The 23932-nt window shown below is 41.8% G+C and overlaps 2 protein-coding genes across 2 annotated transcripts; one reads left to right on the forward strand and one right to left on the reverse strand.

Annotated features, from left to right (window-relative positions):
• Positions 1-2376: 2376 nt before the first annotated feature.
• Positions 2377-20244, reverse strand: LOC131728656 (type 1 phosphatidylinositol 4,5-bisphosphate 4-phosphatase-like). Its single transcript, XM_059019632.1, has 8 exons — positions 20147-20244; positions 17114-17170; positions 4826-4989; positions 4316-4422; positions 3993-4104; positions 3820-3872; positions 3518-3608; positions 2377-3137 (listed from the first exon to the last, which is right to left on the reverse strand). Exons 3-8 carry the CDS (start codon positions 4937-4939, stop codon positions 2994-2996), a joined length of 621 nt encoding a protein of 206 aa, XP_058875615.1. The 5' UTR covers positions 4940-4989; positions 17114-17170; positions 20147-20244; the 3' UTR covers positions 2377-2993.
• Positions 6952-15581, forward strand: LOC131728655 (skin secretory protein xP2-like). Its single transcript, XM_059019631.1, has 3 exons — positions 6952-10151; positions 12425-12502; positions 13457-15581. Exons 2-3 carry the CDS (start codon positions 12489-12491, stop codon positions 14298-14300), a joined length of 858 nt encoding a protein of 285 aa, XP_058875614.1. The 5' UTR covers positions 6952-10151; positions 12425-12488; the 3' UTR covers positions 14301-15581.
• Positions 20245-23932: the final 3688 nt, after the last annotated feature.

Consider the following 23932-nt stretch of genomic DNA (forward strand, 5'->3'; position numbering starts at 1 on the left):
CAAGGTCCTGAAAGAATGTGCCCTGGGCCGGGACCCATCTAGCCCGTCCCACAATGCACGAGCCAGGGAGGAGAGCCCCTAGGGGAAACTCCCACACAGTCTAGACTGCAGCCCAACAGCCAACCACGTTACTGCCCTCGCCCAGCCAGCCAGCCCTGCCCTCACTGAGCTGGGGAGATCAAGCAGCTCCTAAACTCATCTGCACACGGCTGATGAGCTGAGAAACCCGGATGCACACTGGTAATGTACATCAAGCCTACTGGCGATTCAGCAAAACACTGAAAAAAAAACCCACGCACATATAAAGACATGAACGGCTTAAATTCAATTTGTTTCATTCTACATAAAAAGGTAACCTAGAAAAAATATGTATCTATATCTATATTTATATATATATATATATCTATATATATATATATATATAAAAATGAGATCTCTTTCAATTAGTATCTGGAACATTCAGGGCCTGTATTCCTCAACTTTAGGGCTGAACAGCACAGACCCGGAATTTCTTATCAACATAAAACACATTATTGTTCTACAAGAGACATGGTGCCGTCATGTCAATCAATCAGGAATGGTAGAGACCCAGATTTATAAAAGGATTGCACAAAGGATGTTTTACGACTGTATAAAATGGCATTGAGGGTTCTCAATTTTTGGTTTGGATTTATAAAAGGCACGCAATGCATAAACACGCAATTAAGATGTAATTTCCGGGAGTGGTGTCTCTTTGCACTTTAGCCCTTGATACATATGTAATTGTGCATATGCATATGTAATTCTGGGGGTTTCTGAGAGATTTTGCAAATGAGGTCTATCAAATATGTTCTTATGTTCTAATATTCCAACTAATTTATTAAAGCTGTCAGTAATTGCGGGCCTCATATTTTCGTGATTATTTTAAGAACTCTGAAAAGCAGACATAAAATTGCCACAATCAGACAGTGGCGACCCCTTACAACCGTAGATCCTGACGCCTGTACTGAGCCCAAACTCACCTACAGATGAAAACATCAACCAGACATACTTCAGGGGTGTGAATGAGCGCACATTCAGCAAGCTGCCTGGATCGCAGTGCTGGAGGTTTAGTTTTTATGAATTATAATTCACACAAGAGGGCAAACTGAAGTGTTTACCAGTGAATAGTACACATATTTGCCCCTTCCCGCTTCCCTTTCAAATACTTTTATAAATCATTATCACTCACATACAAACACCATTACTTTCTTGGATATATATATATATATATATATATATATATATATATATATATATATATATATATATATATATATATATATATATGAATAAATAAAAGTAGGAAAAGCCAAAACAAATTAGTAATACTCTCCTATAATAAACTCCTAACACTAACGGCACCCTTACCCATGGAAACAGATCTCAACATTATAATTGTACAGGTCTGTGAGCCATCACATTTTGTAACATTTACAGATGAAAGATGTTTTTCAGGTGAAGAATGTGTTTTTGTGTTTCTCTGATTATCAAGTGTTCTGGGTAACAGCAAAGCTCAAACCTGAGCAAAAGTTTGACAAATTGCACTCTCAGGGAATTCTGTGTGCTAAGTGTGAGGTGGGCTATAGTGTCTGGGTGAGTTAGCTATTATTAAATATTTACCTGGTAAAGTGCAGATGGCCAGCCATAAACCTTGTGCCACGATAAGATCTGGCATAGCAAATATTTACAATGGGAATAAGTCTTTAACCAATCAAATGAATATGTGTACTTTTTTGTTTTCTTGTACTTTGTAACCTAATGCTGATTTGCTGTAGGGAGAGAACTGTATAAAGGGACAGGGAAGATGTATCTCACTAAGTATCCTTGAGAGGAGCTTCCAGTTCTGTGGTCGTTGTGACCAAAAGACAATAAACTTGTCAAACTGTTTAAGCTTGACCTCTATTGTATTGTTTCCGTGTTCTAAAAATATTTCTTACAGAATTGGCGTCACAAACAGGATTCCTGATTGCTCGCTCACCTGACTGCTGAGACAGGCTAGAGTATGCTGTGGCTTACATACTTACTGTGCTTAGGGTAAGGAAATGGAACACATTTTGTCTTATACGGTTTTATACGGCTTATAAGTGTTGCTTGCTGACTTAGATAAAAGCGGATCGACATATCCTGTAAGGGAAGTGTTTATATGTATGTATATGTATGTGTGCAGTGGACTCTGGGACTGTTCATGCACTTGATACAATGTAACTGAAAGTTTTGGTGGAAGATGCAGGTGTGCGTTCGGTGTTTGTAGCATGGATAGATTGGGCATGAGGAATTGTGGGGGCATGTTTGTCTGGGATAACTGCATTTTAATTTAAAGGGTGTGAAGAGGTTTGAACGTCGTGTTTTCAGATATTTCTTGGCAGTGTCCAGTGCCGATGGTCTTGAAGCTTTCATGCGGACAGTCTTGGGAGAGCGCTTGCATTTATTTTGCTCAAACCAGTTGCAGTGTATTGGGGGTATGAATGATCCTGGAGGCTGCTGTATATGTGTGTGTGTGTATATATATATATATATTTATGTGCACTGCATTTTCTTTATTTATTTGTATATATTGTTGTTGTTTGTGCCATGTATGTGCTTTGACAACACTTATTTTTACATGCTAATAAAGTCAATTTGAATTTAATGACAGAACAATTATTATTATTGAGATTGGCTAATTAACATCTCTCTCTCTCTCTCTTTTGCTCCATCCCTCCTCTCTCTCACTCACTCTGGATTTTTACTGTAAGGCACATTTGTAGCAATAGGCGGGTGTGTTGCCTTACTTTTGAATTCTCCTTTAACAAGAAACTTTTTATAATAATGTCTGTCTCTGTAACCCCCCCCCCCCCCCCGCTCCTCTAACTCTCACTCTCTCCAGTTTAATCAGTATAGTTATAAATCAGCTCCTCTCTCTCCTTTTCTCCCACCCCTCTCCCTTCCACCCCTCTCCTTCCTCTTCCTCCTCCTCTCCTCCCTCTTTCCCTCTATGTGTAGTTCTGTACAGGCTCGCTGATTTTAATGCAGGCCCAGTAAACCGCCCAACCCAGACAAACCACACACAGAACCAGAACCACAGCCCAGATGGCATAGATCGCTCCGTACTGCTCAGCCTCCTGCCAAGTGCAAGCCTGAGAGAGAGAGAGAGAGAGAATGAATAATATTTGCAAATATTATTATTCAATTACATTCTCTTTTTACTCCTGCTTCATCAGATGAAGGCTGTGAGCTGAAACATATTAAAAGCTGAAAGATATTAAAAAGAAACCATGAAAAGTGTTTTTGAAAACAGAGTTTGAGTGAGTTGCTCTATTTGAGTGCAGACCTTTCTTGACCTGTTTGGTCTTAATTCCTTGATATTTTTTGGGAGGTGACGCACCAATTCATTTGAAAAAGACTGAACTTGAGTCTGATGGTATATACCATTTAAACACATTCTAGAATGAAAAGATTTTTGGGTGTGGCCATGTAGCTCCCCCTGCCCCCCCATCCCTCCCTCCCTCCATCTCACCATTAGTCCTCCAGCAATGACAGCAAAGAAGAGACCCAGCATGAAAAAGTAAACACAGCGTTGCCAGGGGTAACGCCGTCCAATAAAGGACCTGAGAGAAAGACAGGGAGAGGGCAAAAGAGACAGTTATACATGATAACATGATTGCATTATGATAAAATGTGAGGCTCAATTCTGGACTGTGTAAGTGGCAGGGTCAATGTGTGTGTGTGTGTGTGTGTGTGTGTGTGTGTGTGTGTGAGAGACAGACAGACAGACAGACAGACAGACAGACAGACAGACAGACAGACACACAGACTTACACTTTCCGACAGTGAGGGCATCTGGCGAGTTTCTTCTTTGTAAAGTCAGTCCACTGAAACAGAGAGAGAATTATTATCAATCTTATTGATTCTTATTCTGATTATTATTACAGTACTTGTGATTATTAATTAGGATGATGAATATGAAGATGAAGATGAATTGTGAATCGCACCAGGAATGTGTGAGCGCAGTGTCCACAGCTCACTCTGGCTCCACAAGGCTGCAGCTCTGGGCTGACAGGACCTGAATCTGACTCCACTGGACCCAAGTTTATAATTCTCTTACTGAGACAGATAGAGAGAAAAGGAGCGGCAGAGAGGGAGAGAGAGCAGAAGAGAGACATAATTACATATGTGTGTGTGTGTGTGTGGGCCTGAATCTCCTTTCTCCCCTCCCCTCTCCCCTCCCCTCTCCCCCTCCTCCTCCTTCTCCTCTCCCCCATCCCCCCTCCCCTCCCCTCTCCTCTTTCTCCCCCATCTCCCCTCCTTCTCTCACCAGTAAGGACGGGGACAGGCCATTCTCTGTGAAGTTGCTTTGCAGATCAAGAGACAGTTACAAGGACAGCGCACATACTTCTTACCAGGAGGAGGGTTCTTAATGGGCTGAGAGAGGGGGGGGGGGAAGGGAGGGGGGAGAATGAGGTATGGGAGAAAGAGAGATGGGGAGAGAGAGAGAGGGAGGGGTTGAAAGGGGGAGAGAGAGAGAAAGAAGGGAGGTTAACACAGATACACTGACTACTTTTCAGTACAGTAATAATTATAATAATTATTATTATTATTTATTTCTTAGCAGACGCCCTTATCCAGGGCGACTTACAATCGTAAGCAAAAACATTTCAAGCGTTACAATACAAGTAATACAATAAGAGCAAGAAATACAATAACACAGAAATACAATAATACAGACCTAGCTTCACACACTCATGCACACGTACACGCATACATACTTAGACACATGTTGAGACACGCACACGCACACAGATGCAAACACACACACTCTCCTCACCGTTGCCTCGTTGCAGACCCCACACTTAACAAGGTGCTGGTGGCTGTCTGCCTTCACACTAATGAGGGACTGACATACACGACAGTTGATCTTGGAAGTGCTGCCCGACATCATTAGGGAGTAAGGAGGAAGGTCTTCCTCGATCGGGAGAACTGAGGGGAGGTCTGGAGAGAAGGGGAGGGAGACGGACAGAGAGAGGTTAATAGAGAGACAGAGGGAATGAGAAAGAGAGAGGGAACGAGAAAGACAGGTTAATAGAGTGTGCGATAGAAAGAGAGGGAGGGTGAGGGGGGAGAGAGAGAGAGAGAGAGAGAGAGAGAGAGAGAGAGAGGTAAACCAAAAAATTCTGCACAGACCAGATTGGCTGTGTGGTCACTGTGAGACAGAAGAACTGGAAACAGAGATGCACTTTCTCCTAAATTGCCATATACTCCCAACCCAAGATCATTTACTTGAAAAAATGTAAATTTTCCTCCCCCATTTCCCAAAAAGCCAGAAAAAATGGCAGTCCTCCTGGGAGAGGGACACACAGCCCCACTGGCTGCCCAGTGTGTGTGTGCCTGTCATGCAAAACTGAAAGATCATAATTGGATAAGTCTTCACCCCCCTGAGTTAATACTTGGTGGAGGCACCTTTGGCAGCAATTACAGCTGTGAGTCTGTTGGGATAGGTCTCTACCAACTTTGCACACCTAGATTTGGCAATATTTGACCATTCTTCTTTACAAAACTGTTCAAGCTCTGTCAAGTTCCTTGGGGAGCGTTGATAGACAGCAATCTTCAAATCATGCCACAAATTTGCGATTGGATTTAGGTCGGGGCTCTGACTGAGCCACTCAAGGACATTTACTTTGTTGTTCCTTAGCCACTCCAGTGTAGCTTTGGCTGTGTGCTTTGGGTTGTTGTCATGCTGAAAGGTGAACTTCTGTCCCAATTTCAGCTTTCTTGCAGAGGGCAGCAGGTCTTCCTCAATGACTTCTTTGTACTTTGCTCCATTAATTTTCCCTTCTATCCTGACAAGTGCCCCAGTCCCTGCTGATGAGAAACATCCCTGTAACATGATGCTGCCACCACCATTCTTCACAGTAGGCATGGTGTTCTTTGGGTGATGCGCTATGCTGGGTTTGCGCCAAACATGACACTTTGCATTTAGGCCAAAAAGTTCCATTTTAGTTTCGTCATACCACAAAACTTTTTGCCACATGGCTACAGAATCTCCCGAGTGTTTTTTTTGCATACTTCAAACGGGATTCAAGGTGGGCTTTCTTGAGTAATGGCTTCCTTCTTGCCACCCTACCATACAGGCCAGATTTGTGGAGTGCTTGGGATATTGTTGTCACATGCACACTTTGACCAGTCTTGGCCATAAAAGCCTGTAGCTCTTGCAAAGTTGCCATTGGCCTCTTGGTAGCCTCTCTGATTAGTCTCCTTCTTGCTCGGTCATCCAGTTTGGAGGGACGGCCTGATCTAGGCAGGGTCTTGGTGGTGCCATACACCTTCCACTTCTTAATAAACGTCTTGACCGTGCTCCAAGGGATATTCAAGGCCTTTGATATTTTTTTATACCCATCCCCTGATCTGTACCTTTCAACAACTTTGTCCCGGAGTTCTTTTGAAAGCGCCTTGGTGCTCATGGTTGAGTCTTTGCTTTGAAATGCACTACCCAGCAGAGGGAACCTACAGGAACTGCTGAATTTATCCTGAAATCATGTGAATCACTACAATTTAACAAAGGTGGAGGCCATTTAACTTGGTATGTGATTTTGAAGGCGAATGGTTACACCTGAGTTAATTTAGGATTGCTATTACAAGGGGGGTGGACACTTATCCAACCAAGCTATTTCAGTTTTTATTTTTAATTAATTTTCTACAAATTTCTAGAATATTTTTTTCACTTGGAAGTTGTGGGGTAATGATGTGTAGATAAATGAAAAAAAAACTATTTTAATGCATTTTAATTCCAGGCTATAAGGCAACAAAAGGTGAACATTTTGAAAGGGGGTGTAGACTTTCTATAGGCACTGTATATATATATATATATATATATATATATATATATATATATATATATATATATATATATAATTATTATTATTTAGCAGACGCCTTTATCCAAGGCGACTTACAGAGACTAGGATGTGTGAACTCTGCATCAGCTGCATCAGCTGCAGAGTCACTTACAACTACGTCTCACCCGAAAGACGGAGCACAAGGATGTGAAGTGACTTGCTCAGGGTCACACAATGAGTCAGTGGGTGAGGTGGGATTTGAACCGGGGACCTCCTGGTTACAAGCCCCTTTCTTTAACCACTGGACCACACAGCCTCCTTGGGTCATTCCTTGTCAATTCAACCAGCCAATGTCACCATACGTCACACATTTGGTTAAAAATCGGCAAAAAGTTAGTAAAAGTGTTTGTTAGAAACTTTGTGAAATTTGAGCGGTCAACTCTTTATAGTTCCTGAGATTTTCGTGTTTATACCTAGGGGGTACCACCCTGCCAATGTTCTGTGAAAACACACACACACTGCTTTTAAAGGCTAATAATGTTTGAAATAAACATGTTAGATACCCAAATTCACCCCCATATAGATTTTTGGTCAAAAATAAAATAAATAAGATCTGTTCCTCTCCTGCCCCCAGAGCAGGTCTGTTCCCTCATTCCCCCAGAGCAGGCCTGTTCCCTCATTCCCCAAGGGCAGGCCTGTGCCCTCATTCCCCAAGGGCAGGCCTGTGCCCTCATTCCCCAAGGGCAGGCCTGTGCCCTCATTCCCCAAGGGCAGGCCTGTGCCCCTGCCCCCAGAGCAGGTCTGTATCCTTTTTGCCCTAAAAGCAGACAGGTCTGAGCCCCTCCTGTCGAAAGAACAAGTTTGCCCTTGCATCAGTGGCAGATATTCTCTCATCTCTGCCCCTAACCCAGTCTTATTTCCTTTTACCATGATGTCTAGAAACCAAAAGATTGTTAGGTTAACATAATGAACAACATTAATATAACCTGGCCTAGAATAACAGAATATTACCCATTTAAACAAAGTATAATTTCAATGTGAAAAAGGCAGACATGCCCTAGCGAGGGGCATGGGGCTCTGTTAGGGGCAGATATGAGACACAGATCTGCTCTCGGGGCAGGGGCACAGGACTGCTCTCGGGGCAGGGGCACAGGACTGCTCTCGGGGCAGGGGTACAGGCCTTCTCTCGGGACAGGAGTGACAGTCCTGCTCTCAGGACAGGAGGGAAACAGATCTGCTTGTCCTTTGGGGAAGAATTACACTGACAAGCCTCATTCTGTATCAGCAACATTAAATAGCTTACTATGCATGATTAAAAAGCATGTCTGGGGCTTCCGAGTGGCGCATCCAGTAAAGGCGCTCCACGTGGAGTGCAGGATGCGCTCTATAGTCTGGACGTCGCGAGTTCGACGGGTCGGCCAGGGTGTCCTCGGCTCACCACGCACCAGCGACCCCTGTAGTTGGCCGGGCACCTGCGGGCTTGCCTGTAAGCTGCCCGAGAGCTGCGTTGTCCTCCGACATTGTAGCTCTTGGGTGGCTGCATGGTGAGTCCACAGTGTGAAAAAAAGCGGTCGGCTGACGGCACACGCTTCGGAGGACAGCGTGTGTTCGGCTTCGCCCTCCCGAGTCAGCATAGGAGTGGTAGCGGTGAGCTGAGCATAATAAAATAATTGGCGATTCCAAATTGGGAGAAAATAATAAAAATAATTGGCAACAACTAAATTAAAATAAAAAAAAAAAGCATGTCTAAAACCATCTTGACAAAAAAGAACCACTAGCAGCATTGTTTTTCATGCATTTAAAAATGAACTGTTTTAGTGCTCCAATATTTTCCCTTACCACTTTCAGCTGTCATTGCACCTGATAAATCCCATGTTTCATAATGGAATTCTTGACAACTCCTATAATCGAAAAATGTAAATATATTCTGCTACGTATATTTTTTAGACGATACAGGTCATGTTCTATCTAAGCCTTTTAGTCCCGCCTTTGGCAAAAATCAAGTAACCAATCAGACGCGACACATTAGTTCTGCCCCCAGAGCTGATCTGCCCTCAGAGCAAAGTTCATTTCCAAAAACTCAACTGAGCTGCTTGAACGGACAAACTGCACGTGCACGTCACAACAGAACACCCAGCGTGGGCATGAACATGAGCACAGCGTCATCGGTGAAGAAATAAAACAAACTGGCATTTAAATGAAATTATTATTATCCTTTCGACAAATATTACCTACAAAATCCCTCATATATAACAACATGTACCAGAAGCTCTCTGCGTAACCAACAATAAATATATCAATATAGACCTGCTGAATAACCTAGCTATATGAATAATCAATGAAAATAAACCCCCAATTTTAACGTTAGCTGTCTTTTAACACACTATTATGTTTCACTTTTTGTACCACGCACCCAAGCGAGGCAGTCAGCTACTGTAGCCTCCTCTCGAACCATGCACAGCTTCACTGCTTTCAAAACGTAGCTACTGCTGTTGCATAGTATTTAAATGCGAACCCCAAAAACGTTCCGTTAGCATGCCTCCTTCTTCTTCTTCTTCTTCTTCTTCTTCTTATTACTAATAAACAGCGAAGTGCAATAGATTATACAGAACAACCCATCCAATACTGTAATAAACTGTAGTACAGCATTATAAACTCTGGTACGGTATAAGGTTACTACACTAGATTCTGGTATCAGTTTACAACACTAACCCCGATGCTATACCTCCTACAAAAAGAAGGGAGGTCATGATTGTTGGGGACTCCATACTGAGAAACACAGCAAGTTCAGTTCGCAGTTTGGACCCCCTTACTACAACAGTGTGCTGCCTTCCAGGAGCCTCAGTCAAGCACATCACTGATAATGTGGACAGGCTCCTAGAACGAACAGGAGATGACCCGGTAGTAGTCGTCCACATTGGTACAAACAACATTGGAAGAGACAGACCAAGATCCCTGCAAAACAAATTCAGAGAGCTAGGAAGGAAATTAAAAGACAAGACCAAAACTGTGGTATTTTCTGGGATACTGCCGGCGCCTTGCAAAGGACCATATGGACAGCTGGAAATACAAAATCAAAATGCATGGGTGAAATCGTGGTGCACACAGGAAGGCTTCACCTTTCTTGAACATTGGAGCACTTTCTACAACAAGGACTATCTATACAGGTGGGACGGACTGCACTTAAACAGAAAGGGAACCAATCTACTCGGAGAAAGGATCCTTCAGGCGGTACAGAAGCATTTAAACTAGAAAGGAAAGGGGGAGAAAACAAAAAAACAGAAGGGAGACTACATCAAAACAAGGGCAACAACTCAGGTAAGACCACTATTAAATGTATTTATCTTAATGCTAGAAGTCTCAGAAACAAAATGTTAGAACTTGAAGCTACTGCACTAACAAATAACTACGATGTGATAGGTGTTACAGAAACTTGGTTGTCTGAGAGTGATGGAGACGAATATAATATTAGTGGGTACACACTGTATAGGAAAGACAGGCAGGACAGAAGAGGGGGAGGGGTAGCGCTATACATAAGAAATAGCCTTGAAGCCCAGGTGTTAAATCAGGACAAAGAAAACAATGCAGAATCAATATGGGTCAGAATAATGGACACAAATTCAAAGGGCATAATAATAGGAGCATGCTACAGACCGCCAAATTCAGACGCTGAGCAAAATAATCTGTTGTACAATGACATTCGAAATGCGTGTAGAAAAGGAGAAGCCATACTAATGGGGGATTTCAACTTCCCCTGTATAAAATGTGAAAACCCAATGGGGGGCACGACGGACGAAATTGCAATGGTGGAAATGACAAATGACTGCTTCCTAACGCAATTTGTCAAGGCACCGACTAGAGGGGAGGCATGCCTTAATTTAGTCTTTTCAAATAATGAAGACAGAATAACTAAAACAGAGGTCAGAGAGCCATTGGCAAACTCAGACCACAACATGGTCTCATTTGAAATATTTTTTAAAACCCCAAAAGTAATGACTAAAGCTAAGGTTTACCCATTTATACAGTTGGGTTTTTACTGGAGCAATTTAGGTAAAGTACCTTGCTCAAGGGTACAACAGCAGTGTCCTCACCGGGGATTGAACCCACGACCCTCCGATCAAGAGTCCAGAGCCCTAACCACTACTCCACACTGCTGCCCCTATTATATATAAACTTATGGAAACTATAATAAGATCCAAAATGGAAAATTACCTATATGGTAACAATATCCTGGGAGACAGCCAGCATGGTTTTAGGAAAGGGAGATCATGTCTAACTAACCTACTTGACTTTTTTGAGGATGCAACATTGAAAATGGATAACTGCAAAGCATACGACATGGTTTAATTAGATTTCCAGAAAGCTTTTGACAAAGTCCCGCATAAAAGATTAATTCTCAAACTGAACACAGTAGGGATTCAAGGAAATGCATGCACATGGATTAGGGAGTGGTTAACAGGTAGAAAACAGAAAGTACTGATTAGAGGAGAAACCTCGAAATGGAGTGAGGTAACCAGTGGTGTACCACAGGGATCAGTATTAGGTCCTCTGCTATTCCTAATCTACATTAATGATTTAGACTCTGATATAGTAAGCAAACTCGTTAAATTTGCAGACGACACAAAAATAGGAGGAGTGGCAAACACTGTTGAAGCAGCAAAGGTCATTCAAAATGATCTAGACAGCATTCAAAATTGGGCAGACACATGGCAAATTAAATTTAATAGAGAAAAGTGTAAAGTATTGCATGCAGGCAATAAAAATGTGCATTATAAATATCATATGGGAGATAGTGATATTGAAGAAGGGATCTATGAAAAAGACCTAGGGGTTTATGTTGACTCAGAAATGTCTTCATCTAGACAATGTGGGGAAGCTATAAAAAAGGCCAACAAGATGCTCAGATATATTGTGAGAAGTGTTGAATTTAAATCAAGGGAAGTAATGTTAAAACTTTACAATGCATTAGTAAGACCTCACCTAGAATATTGTGTTCAGTTCTGGTCACCTCGTTACAAAAAGGATATTGCTGCTCTAGAAAGAGTGCAAAGAAGAGCGACCAGAATTATCCCGGGTTTAAAAGGCATGTCGTATGCAGACAGGCTAAAAGAATTGAATCTATCAGTCTTGAACAAAGAAGACTACGCGGCGATCTGATTCAAACATTCAAAATCCTAAAAGGTATAGACAATGTCAACCCGGGGGACTTCTTTGACTTGAAAAAAGAAACAAGGACCAGGGGTCACAAATGGAGATTAGATAAAGGGGCATTCAGAACAGAAAATAGGAGGCACTTTTTTACACAGAGAATTGTGAGGGTCTGGAACCAACTCCCCAGTAATGTTGTTGAAGCTGACACCCTGGGATCCTTCAAGAAGCTGCTTGATGAGATTCTGAGATCAATAAGCTACTAACAACCAAACGAGCAAGATGGGCTGAATGGCCTCCTCTCGTTTGTAAACTTTCTTATGTTCTTCTTATGTTCTTAATACACCCTGATAAACTGGTACACTGATATCAATATGAATTACTTGTATATTTGTAATACATTTTGATAATGTATTGCAAGAAGTATTTTTTTTCTCGGTCAGGGGCAGCGGCTGTGTAAATGTTTCTGGAAACATTCGTCACAACACTGTACTTGGACTCATTACAATGTCCTGCTTTGGGTGAGTAAAAATGTCTGTGTGTGTGTGTCAATGTGTGTGTGTGTCACTATGTCATTGTGTGTGTGACAGTGTGTCACTATGTGTGTGTGTCAGTTTGCATGTGTCAGTGTGTCACTATGTGTGTGTGTCAGTTTGCGTGCATCAGTGCATGAGTGTATCTGTGTGCAGGGTTAGAAACTAACAATACTGTGCTGCTAGTCCAAAGGACCAGTACCTTTTAAACTTTTAAACCAGTAAACTTGGTAGGCCTGGTGTAAACTTACTAGTCCTAATGTGAAGTGCCGAACAACAGTTGGGGTCTGTGGCAATGTGCTCCGCCCCTGTGTGCATTTCTGTGTTGTATGTTGCGTGTGGTGTGTTAATGTTGGTGTATAGGCATTGGTACACGGGATATAAACGGGTCTGTGTTTCACGTGTGATTTAAAATGTATAGTTGTATTTATGCACGTTTTACTCACTCGGGGTTGGGTGTTCGGTGAGTAGTGAACGAGAGAGAGAGGAGGAGAAATAAAGTTAAAGATAAATATTTATAACAATTGCTATCGCGTGCTGGTAGGACCAGCACAATGCTTGTTTGTTTATTTACTCACCGTGTTTGTGTGTCTGTCCGTCCACCGTTTGTTTAAGTGTTAGTCCATTTTGTTTGTCGATTTATTTTGGAGCAAGTGCCGTGTCCTGTCTTCTGTTTGTTTAAACCTTTTATTTATAATAAACCGCGCAACAGCGCTTTCATCATTTCACCTCATTTCTCTGTGTATTCATTTCCTGGTTCTGACGGCACCACTCAGCTAGCCGTGTGACATATGGTGCCCTGCGTGGGATAACAGCGCCTCCAAGCGTCAGACCAGGAGAGGTGTTTTTGTGTAAAAAAAACCCCACAGGACTGTTTAAAAAAATAAATAAATAATGCCTATGCGAGGGTAAGCATTACTTTGACGTCTGTCCCTTCCGCAGTTATGAGGAGGAACTAGCACCTGAGTGGGAGGAGCCCGTGCATCCAGCGCCCAGACGGGGGGACCACGAGCGTCCAACGCCCAGACGGGGGGACCGCGGGAATCCAAAGCCTGAGAGACAGCTGTTCCCACCTCCACCAGCAGAGCAAGAATGCCTGCTGTTCCCACCTCCACCAGCAGAGGGAGAATGCCTGCTGTCCCCATCTCCACCAGCAGAGGAAGAATGCCTGCTGGTTTCCCTATCACAACCAGGAGAGGAAGAATGCCTGCTGGTTTCCCCATCACAACCAGCAGAGGACGAATGCCTGCAGGTTACCCCATCACAACCAGCAGAGGAAGAATGCCTGCTGGTTTCCCCTTCCGAGGGAGAGCCACACCAGTCCCCTGCAATAGGGGGAGCGCCGCATCAGTCCCCTGCAATAAGGGGAGCGCCGCACCAGTCCCCTGCAATAGGGGGAGAGCCGCACCAGTCCCCTGCAATAGGGGGAGACTACACGCTGCTCCCACCTTCGTCGCCAGGAGACTACACGCTGCTCCCACCTTCGTCGCCAGGAGACTACACGCTGCTCCCACCTTCACCGGCAGGAGCAGAGCAGCTGGGAGCTGCCTCTACCTCCGCCACTTCCACCAGCAGAGGGTCAATGCCTGCTGGGTCCACTTCCACCAGCAGAGGGTCAATGCCTGCTGGTATCACTTCCCCGACCGCCATCTTCACCCCCAAGAGGAGAGGAGCAGGAGTTACCTCTGCCTCCATCACCACCAGGGGAAGAGGTGCAGAAGCTGCCTCTCCCTTCACAAACAGTAGCAGGACTTGCTGCTGGCATTCCTCAGCAACCACTACATAGTCTGCTGAGGGGAGCACAGCAGAAAACAGCCCGGCTGCAGCGGCTACGAAGAGGGCCAGCACCGCCGCAGCCACTGCTACAGTGGCCAACCACAGCACCACGACTGGTCCTGACTCCGGCACCGCCCAAGGATGCCAGCCTCGCTTCGCCCAAGGATGCCAGCCTCGCTTCGCCCAAGGATGCCTGCCTTGCATCGCCTGGGGCTGCCTGTTGCTCCGCATCACAGCAGGAAGTACTGTGGCCGGAACCCCACCAAGGGGAGCTGCCGGCCACGAAGAAGGGGGAGGAGGTCTGGAGACCACCAACCCCAGCAGCAGTTTCGTTGCCGGAGATCGTGGGGGAGGTCAGGAGACCTGCTCCCACTGCAGCACGTGCGCTGCAGGAAGTACTGTGGCCGGAGCCCCACAAAAGGGAGCTGCCGGCTACGAAAAAGAGGGGAGGTCAGGAGACCACCCCCCAAGCAGCCTTTCTGCTACCAGGACTACCCCGGCTGGAGGAGCCAGACTTGGGACTATTAATGTCTCTGCTGACAGCATTTCCGCAGGAGTATGCCACCCCGCTGTCAGCATTGCTGCTGACAGCCTTACAACCTGTGGGCCCCTTGAAGCCTCTGGTTCTGGCCCAGGACTTTGTGCTGGACTTTTGGGCTTTTAAGGGGGGAGGTGGCCGTTGAGGCCATGTGTGCTGCGCACAAGGGGGGGTATATGTGGCAATGTGCTCCGCCCCTGTGTGCATTTCTGTGTTGTATGTCGCGTGTGGTGAGTTAATATTGGTGTATAGGCATTGGTACACGGGATATAAACGGGTCTGTGTTTCACGTGTGATTTAAAATGTATAGTTGTATTTAGGCACGGGATTGCACATCACTTCACGTGCATTTAAAGTATATAATATGTGAGCACGAGGTTGCACATAATTAATTCACGTGCTGGTTCAAGTGAATAATTAATTAGTAATTGAATCCCAGCACAACAGTATATATAGATGCACGTTTTACTTACTCGGGGTTGGGTGTTCGGTGAGTAGTGAACGGGAGAGAGAGGAGGAGAAATAAAGTTAAAGATAAATATTTATAACAATTGCTATCGCGTGCTGGTAGGACCAGCACAATGCTTGTTTGTTTATTTACTCACCGTGTTTGTGTGTCTGTCCGTCCACCGTTTGTTTAAGTGTTAGTCCGTTTTGTTTGTCTATTTATTTTGGAGCAAGTGCCGTGTCCTGTCTTCTGTTTGTTTAAACCTTTTATTTATAATAAACCGCGCAACAGCACTTTCATCATTTCACCTCATTTCTCTGTGTATTCATTTCCTGGTTCTGACGGCACCACTCAGCTAGCCGTGTGACAGGGTCCCAAAAACAGGCTTAGATTTTATTTTGCTAAAAAACAAAACACCGTTATAAATTTAGACTAACATTTTTTTTTTTAACAAAGCACCTTCGTAAACACTCATACAGATCGATCAGTCACCTATTTGCACCTCGTTTCTTGTGTGCTGAGAAACTGACACTGACAGCACCAGACAGGATGACAGAGGAAAGCATTCTCTCAGCTGTGTCACCCTGCCGACCATGAAGCTCTGCCTGAAACTGACAGCGTTGACACAATGTTTATCTGATTGTACATTACGTGTTGCTATTTACAAAAATGCTGGCTGGCTATGAATTACTATCTATAATGCACGTACACATGCGGTCTTCACTAAAGTCCCAATTTAGAGACAGTACGTTTCACTGTAGCCCTCGGGATGAAATTGTTAGAAACACTGGATGTGCAGCGCAAGGTAAAGTACACACCAAGGCTTAGGTGGGTTGCTCTAGCACTGTGAGCTGATGCAAGGGCACTGAGGCACCAAGCATGGTGGCATGGAGCACCAACGCACATCCTTCATTTTGTTGCTATTATCATTAAATTAATTTAGATGGGATCCAAGGGCCAGGTTAACTATCACTGGGAACTTAAAAAGCGTGGGCATAACAACATGTCTTTGCATTTATTTACTTTTCTATATGTGTTTTGTTACTGGCTTTGTGCTGGGGTGTAACGTGAGAGTATGCCAGTTACACAGGAACTACATTTCCCATCATCCTCCTGCACACTTATGTATTGGTGGAGATGATGAAAAATGTAGTTCTGAACATCTTCTAAAAATGACATGTGAAGCCATCTTGGAAAGAGCACAGTGGACTGTAGTTTAAAAGTGGTCAGGATGGTGTATACTTCTCACAATCTACAATTCGAAAGGTGATATAGACTAGAAGGAGACAGATATGATTGTCATGGCTGTAAAAACTCACGGTTCTTATTTGATCATTGTAGTTTATGTTGAAAACATTAATGTTATTGATTTCATTTTTTTCTTTCAAATCCCCTATTTATACAGGTGACGTTTTATCACTTTAAGATGCCACAAATCTGCTAAAAAGAAACACTCCAAGTAGGGAGTCTCTTCCTGAGACTGCAGCTTGACATCATTACATGACTGTGACGATGTAGGTTAGTTATTTATGATTTTAAAATGCCAAATCAAATATGCAGTTGAATTCTTTTATTTGAAAATAACTACAAAAACTAAAACCAGAAGTTGACCTGGGAACTTTTGTATGGCTGGGAACTATTGTATCTTACAACAGAGTGAAAAACAAAAGGAACTCCATCACTGTTAATCCCCACAGCAAAGCACAACGAGACTCACGAACATTCCATAACTGATTGATAAATTAACAGTGTTTACAATGGGTTGAATTAAATAAAGAAAGGTGCTGCGGGAGGGGAATCCTATACATATAAAAAGATGACATGTCAAATAACTTACCTGGGAGGGAGAGAGGGGATCCTTTGTTCTGGGGTGGTATGTTGGCTGCAACCAAACCTGTAAAAGAAAGAAAAATAAAAAGACGGTTGGAAACTTTTCTTTGAGTTTGAAAGCGGTGCCTGCTTGTGTCTATTGTGCGGAATAGGAGCACATATTCCTTACGGTAGATAGGACCAGAAAACAGCGAGTTGAGAAAGATTAAGCTCATGGTTTATTTTTGGGTTAAAACAATGGTAAAGTTTTGCTAATTTTTTATTTCAAAATAAAATACTTACCGGATCTAGAGACAATGGGGTAGATGTGCTAAAGTATTGCGCCTGTTTTAAGAGTCGTAAACCTGTCGCAAGCTAGTCAGAAGTGTCAGGTGACGTTGTTACCTTTTCTTTCTTAATTACCAGTTAAAACAGCTTTTAGAGACCTGATAAATACACAGACCTCAAGGGCCAGAGCACAACAGACACAAACTAACATTTAATTTCTATTAAATGCTCTGGGTTAACCCCTAAACAATATTATTACCAACACACACAAATAACCAATAATCACTTCAGTGTTTGAAAAGAAAAAGATTTGCAGTTTATTTCACAACATACTGCAGGAGCTTAAGAGTGTGTGTCCTACCGGAAAGCAGGCCAGGCTGAAAGAGAGGGAAAAGTTGTTGATGTGGGTTCGGTCGACTGTCCTATATATTTATCTACATATATAGGTAAATATTTTACAATGGTCGCCCTATATATTTATCTACATATATAGGTAAATATTTTACAATGGTCGCCCTATATATTTATCTACATATATAGGTAAATGTTTTACAATGGTCGTCCTATATATTTATCTACATATATAGGCTAATGTTTTACAATGGTCGTCCTATATATTTATCTACATATATAGGCGAATGTTTTTGACCTTCTGAGGGAGTGATGATCAGTCACTGTTTTATGTCTTTATTCTCTTGTTTGATCCTATGCAGCTAAACCCACTACTGCAATTCTAATGTACTACAGCACTCAGTTCTAAGTGCATTAAGTCTGCATAGCGCTAATGGGAGCCCAATCTATCCTATTATAAGGAAGCCCAGATACTCACCTGATTTGGTATTGGCACAGGGTTTGGTCGATCAGTTAGTTTAGAACAAGAGTTTTTGTTCAATATGCTTAATAAATAAATATAACAGAAGAATATACGTGCATATAACCTAGTTCAGACATGATAGCCCAGGAAAAAAAGCTGAAGAAAAGTTTGAAGCAGTTAGCCTGCAGTGACGCACATTATAACAAGCTTGCATTAATCTTCAGATAAACGAATCAACAAGTGTTACACATTGTAAAGCTCTGATATTTTTATTTTTATCCTGGACATCAAAAGGACTCAGAATTACCAAATCAGTGAGTGAAGTCACATTTAATGCCATTGTCAAATATAGGTTTCATTGCTATCTAAATGATATTGGACTATTAAAAAAAGGTAATTTTAAAAAATGTTGAATGCCTTGCTAAATATGTCATCACACACCACTGAATAGTAGCCTATATTAAAAAAAAAAATTGTTTACAGGTTTCTCTAACAAAACTGGAACTACTTACAGAAATATATTAGCCTGCTTTTCCACAAAAATACATTGACATACGGTAAATCATGCCATAGGCATATTACTTGAGGGAGCTGTTTGTATAAAAAGTGATACAGCTGTCATAGCAATGAATTCAGAAACACGTCATCATAACTGTATTGCTACTGTACAGGTATTGAAAGTGAGTTAATACAGAAAGTGGTTTCTATTCCAAAAGAAACTGTAGCCTGCTTGTGAACAGGACATTAATACCATGCTTTTGTATCACTCAGAGTTTATTTGCTGCCTCCTTGTTCATTGCTTTTTCGAATATCGCATTCTATATTTCCCCTTCACCACTCATCCCAGGTTGAGGCTGGCTATATAGGTCAGTCTATCCAAAAGACAACGGTCATTTATTCTGAAAAATGTTGCATATCTCACGGAATGCTTATCTCGCTAAAGTGTCGCAACAGAAATTCAAATGAATATATTGCTGGTCTCTTCATTTACATATCTTCTCTGAGTACAGAGGATTTTTTTGCCAACAGTAGCAACAAAAACGCTAATTGCGGTAGTTTGCCCTGCGACTGGCCTTTCTTAGTACATAGGCCCCAATGAGTTGGTGTTGGCTGAAGCTGTCGGGACAGCCATTCTAGAGAATGTGTGCGCAGATAACGCAACCTATTATAGTCGTGAACGCGACTTTGGACATAGTTTAACCCGTGGGAGGGGCTATGGGTTCAAAACCTATATATAGCTGAAAATAGCTCATTGGGAGAGAGAAGTTGGCCGCAAACAGTCATAAAATTTAGGAGTCGCAGTGTACCTATAAATCTCGAGTATAATTAAAGGTCACACTTTATTTTAAGGAGCACCTATTAACTATTAACACACAAACAGTAAATATATTAATACACATTTGTTATGTCTGTTAATAGTTAGTTAACAGTTAGTAGATAATTTGTTACTTGATTTGTAGTAACATTTCTAAAAGTTTATAAATTCATAAATTGAAGTAAATGTTTAGTAGCACTTATTAACTATTAATGAACAAGAAGTAAACAGATTAATAAAACATGATTTCATATTATTTTAATAGTTAGTTAATGTGTAGCAGACCATGTGTCAATTCATTTATTGTACATTTTCTCACAGTTAATTAATTAATTACTAAATTAACGTAAATGTATGGGCTAAATATTGTGACAGCACCTATTAACTATTAATGAACAACATTATATATATATATATATATATATATATATATATATATATATATATATATATATATATATATATATATATATATATATAATGCTTACTTGTTCATTAATAGTTAATTAAATGTAGTAATTAATTCATTAACTGAGAAAAGTTACAATAAATGAATTGACACATGGTCTGCTACATATTAACTACTAGAACACGTTCATGAACATTTTAAGTTGTAAGTTCTAGATATAAATGGTAGATCTTACCCAAATTCACTTGTGCAGACAAGGGGTGTTCTGGTACCAGACCAAGAGAAAGCTGTAAGTTTCTTGAAAAGAGCTATTCTTTATATACACAATATATACACACACACACCCCCCACACACAACCACACACCCACACAGGCAAAATGAAACTTTGCTTCAGGGCAAGGTAGGTGAGTATTCTACCATAAATGACCATTAAATCATAAAGTTAAAAGCAACAACGGCCTTAAATCATCTTTGTCCTGCCCTGCTAAATTTTATTGATAATAAAACAAAAACTATTATCAGTGCCAAAAAAAGCACCTGTTTTGTGCACCAATGCAGGGGGTGTGGTTACATTTGAAACCTGGTGTGGATTCTTTTTTCTCAACTATTAAAATCAACTTTAACCGACTGTGACAGGCTGGCTGTAGGCATGACATCAGGCCAGAAAGAAACACAAAGGCCCTGTCCACACTACATAACCGATCTCGAGAACCGTACTCGAAACCGCTCTAATTAATCCAGCTCAAAGCCTCCACACTGAAGTACCGTTTCATGTTTAGTCAGGCTTAATGCGTCCACACACCATTAGAATAGTTCAGTTACAATTCCCAGCAGCGTAACAAACCGTGGAAATTAATACGATAGTATCCCACCATGCACTGTATTTTATTTTAAAATAATGTGTTATGCCCCATATTAACAGAGGTCCATATTGCATAAATGAAATATAACAAGTATTGTGGAAAAAGTAAATCCGAACACACACACACAAGTAGGGCTTGACGTTTTCAGGTTTTATTTTTTATCAGATGAAGTCCCTTTAAACAAATTCAGCTGATTTTGTTTTATAATAAAACTCAGACAAAGCTGTTAGTTACAAAACAATCTTTTTTTTTTTTTTGTGGCAAGTGAAACTGAAGCGCTGTGGTGCTCAGTGTTTTATTGTAAGATAAAAGGTTTAAATAGAAAACATGACACGGCACCTGAGGCCCAAGTAAATAGACAAACAAAACGGGCTAACACTTAAACGAACAGTGGACAAACAGACAAACAAACACGGTGAGTCAAAACAAATAACAATTATTATTTTAGTTTATTTTAGTTTACTTTACTTTCTCTCCTCTCCACACCCGTTCTCCACTCACTGAACACACAACCCCAAGTGAGTGAAACGTGCATCTATATATACTGTTGTGCCGGGATTCAATTACTAATTAATTATTCACTTGAATCCCAGCACATGAACTAAATCTGTGCAACCCTGTGCTTACATATTATTAAATACTTTAAATGCACATGAAGTGAAGTGCAATCCCTGTGCCTAAATAAAATTATACATTTTAAACACTCGTGCTCATTACCCACATTATATCCCGTGTACCAACTACAATACACCAACATTAACACACTACATACAACATAAAACACAAAAATGCACACAGGGGCGGGGCACATTGCCACATCGACCCATTGTAGCAAAGTTTAACCTGTAGGGTAGGTGCCTTCAAATTTTGTCAGAGGCTTCTTTCTTCTCCTCATGAATAACAAAAAGTCTACAAGTTTGTAGTTTACTGTTAGCGGGTTGGTCAAAGTTTTGTTATAATCCAGACCTGAACATCTCACAGTTGAAAATAGGCTATAATGATTAGCTTACAAAAACAAACTAATATTTTTGTACATTGTACACATTACATCTAAAATGACTCCAAACTAATAACAAAAGCTATTGCAGTGCGACGTCTGATTAAATAGGGTAGTGATTATTGAATCATTCCTTCAAATAAGAGGAGGCATGCTATACTGCATTGTGCATACCGGTTAATAGACAGGCTTACACACACATTGGATACACTGGTGCTGCTGTACTCTGAAAAGCTACACAACATGTTAATCAATCAATCATTTTTTATTTGATATAGCGCCCTTCGCAATGAATTGCCACCGAGTGCTTTCACATTATTGGTCAGTGCATTAGAACACAGTACATCAGAATAACTATAGGGGCAGAGGAGAGAAAAACAAAATAAATCTCTGGGGTTCCAAGGCCTGATGGGTTGCCTCCTTCCAGGCAGTAATTCAGGTGTAAGGCAGTAAGTAAGTCACTCTCATGTGTATTTTGAACAGTCCATTGCGTTGACTTCACCTAGCCTAACATCTTCTCCACACTTCCTCTGCTGGTCGACTCACAGTGTCCTCTCTCAGATGCTCATGGTGCTCATTCCTTCTTGTCCCTTGCTCCCAGTGGATTTTTGTCTATATGTATTTTGGCTTAATTTATTGTGACAAAGACTGTCACTCTGTCTTTGCTTAAGCTTGGTCATCAGACTTTTATTGTCTGTTAAACAAAGACACGATAAGTGTTAATAAAAATCAAACCAAACAAAGAACTGAACTTTGGCCTAAGGTGCTTTAGCACTAGGTACACTTATGAGCCTCCTTGTGTTCAAACATGGTGTTCGTTATGGACAATCCATGACTAGCACAGAAGTACAGTAACAATTCACCACTCAGGTTCAGATCAGGGAGGCTGTACCACCCAATCACTTCCCTCCAGGTATCTCCATCGTTGCCTACGTTAGCATTGAAGTCACCCACGAAGACTGTAAGAGTCAGTAGGTGGCACCCTTTCAAGCACCACTGTCTCCAAGAAGACTGAATACTCAGAGCTGCTGTCTGGCACATATGCACCTACAACAGTCAGAGTTTTCCTCTTAGATTCCAGAAGTCTCACCGAGGCAACCCTCTCGTCCACCTGCACAAACTCCAACTGTATATTCCCACATCTGCCCAGGGCTGCTCACAGGGGGCCTCTCTGGAGAAGGATAGAGTCCACCTTTGGTCGAGAAGTTTGGTTCCAGAGCCGATGCTGTGCATGGAGGTGAGACTGACTATATCTAGCCAGTACCTTTCCACCTCCTCCACCAACTCTGGCACCTCAGACTGTAGTAAGCAAGCAAAAGTTAAGCAAACAAATTGTGTTACAAAAACTGTATTTAGCAACTTGCCAAAGGCATATTATACAGCATCAATATTGCTGTTAAAGTTTAATTTTATTATCACAACAAGTATCAGCATGATCTCTCACTGGGAGGGACAGCTGCTGAACTTTAATGAGACTGAACCTGTAAAGGGAAAAACGCTCAAAGCACTTACCTGCACAAGACAGTTCATGTCCAGGGAGTATAGAGGATAATTTGTGCCAAAATTAAAAAAAAAAAACTTTAAAACGAGATAAATATATAAATATATATAATTATTTGTTTATTTAGCAGACGTCTTTATCCAAGACCACTTACAGAGACTAGGGTGTGTGAACTATGCAGCAGCTGCAGAGTCACTTACAATTACATCTCATCCGAAAGACGGAGCACAAGGAGGTTAAGTGACTTGGTCAGGGTCACACAATGAGTCAGTGGCTGAAGTGGGATTTGAACCAGGGACCTCCTGGTTACAAGCCCTTTTCTTTAACCACTGGACCACACAGCCTCCATATATATAGAAACTTCATTTTTACTTAATGTTTTTGGTTGGTGCAGACAATGAGAGAATCGATTATCTAAATGTGCCTGCTTCTGGATTGTGCAGGGGGCTTGCGGTGAGTCGCGAAAACTAGAACAATCATCTGGAGTGTGACATCGCCTGTATACCTGGGCTCTTCCATGTTTTAACATGTTTTTATGTGTGTGTCAAATGAAAGACCAGGGTAAAAAATCACACCCAAGTTGTGTGATGATGCTTTTGGGCTAACGTTGTGTCCAGCAACGTTTACATCAGAAAACATCAATTCATCACTGAGTTTTT

The sequence above is a fragment of the Acipenser ruthenus genome, unplaced genomic scaffold (assembly GCF_902713425.1).
Source record: "Acipenser ruthenus unplaced genomic scaffold, fAciRut3.2 maternal haplotype, whole genome shotgun sequence".
In the NCBI taxonomy this organism is placed as follows: Eukaryota; Metazoa; Chordata; class Actinopteri; order Acipenseriformes; family Acipenseridae; genus Acipenser; species Acipenser ruthenus.

What these genes read in the sequence shown, in the direction of transcription:
- LOC131728656 (XM_059019632.1), bottom strand. Translation starts at nt 4,939, where the DNA reads ATGATGTCGGGCAGCACTTCCAAGATCAACTGTCGTGTATGTCAGTCC. An exon ending in TGCCCTCACTGTCGGAAAGT is followed by an intron (nt 3,609 to 3,819) that starts GTAAGTCTGTGT and finishes TCTTTCTCTCAG; the next exon opens with GTCCTTTATTGGACGGCGTT. An exon ending in TCATTGCTGGAGGACTAATG is followed by an intron (nt 3,138 to 3,517) that starts GTGAGATGGAGG and finishes TCTCTCTCTCAG; the next exon opens with GCTTGCACTTGGCAGGAGGC.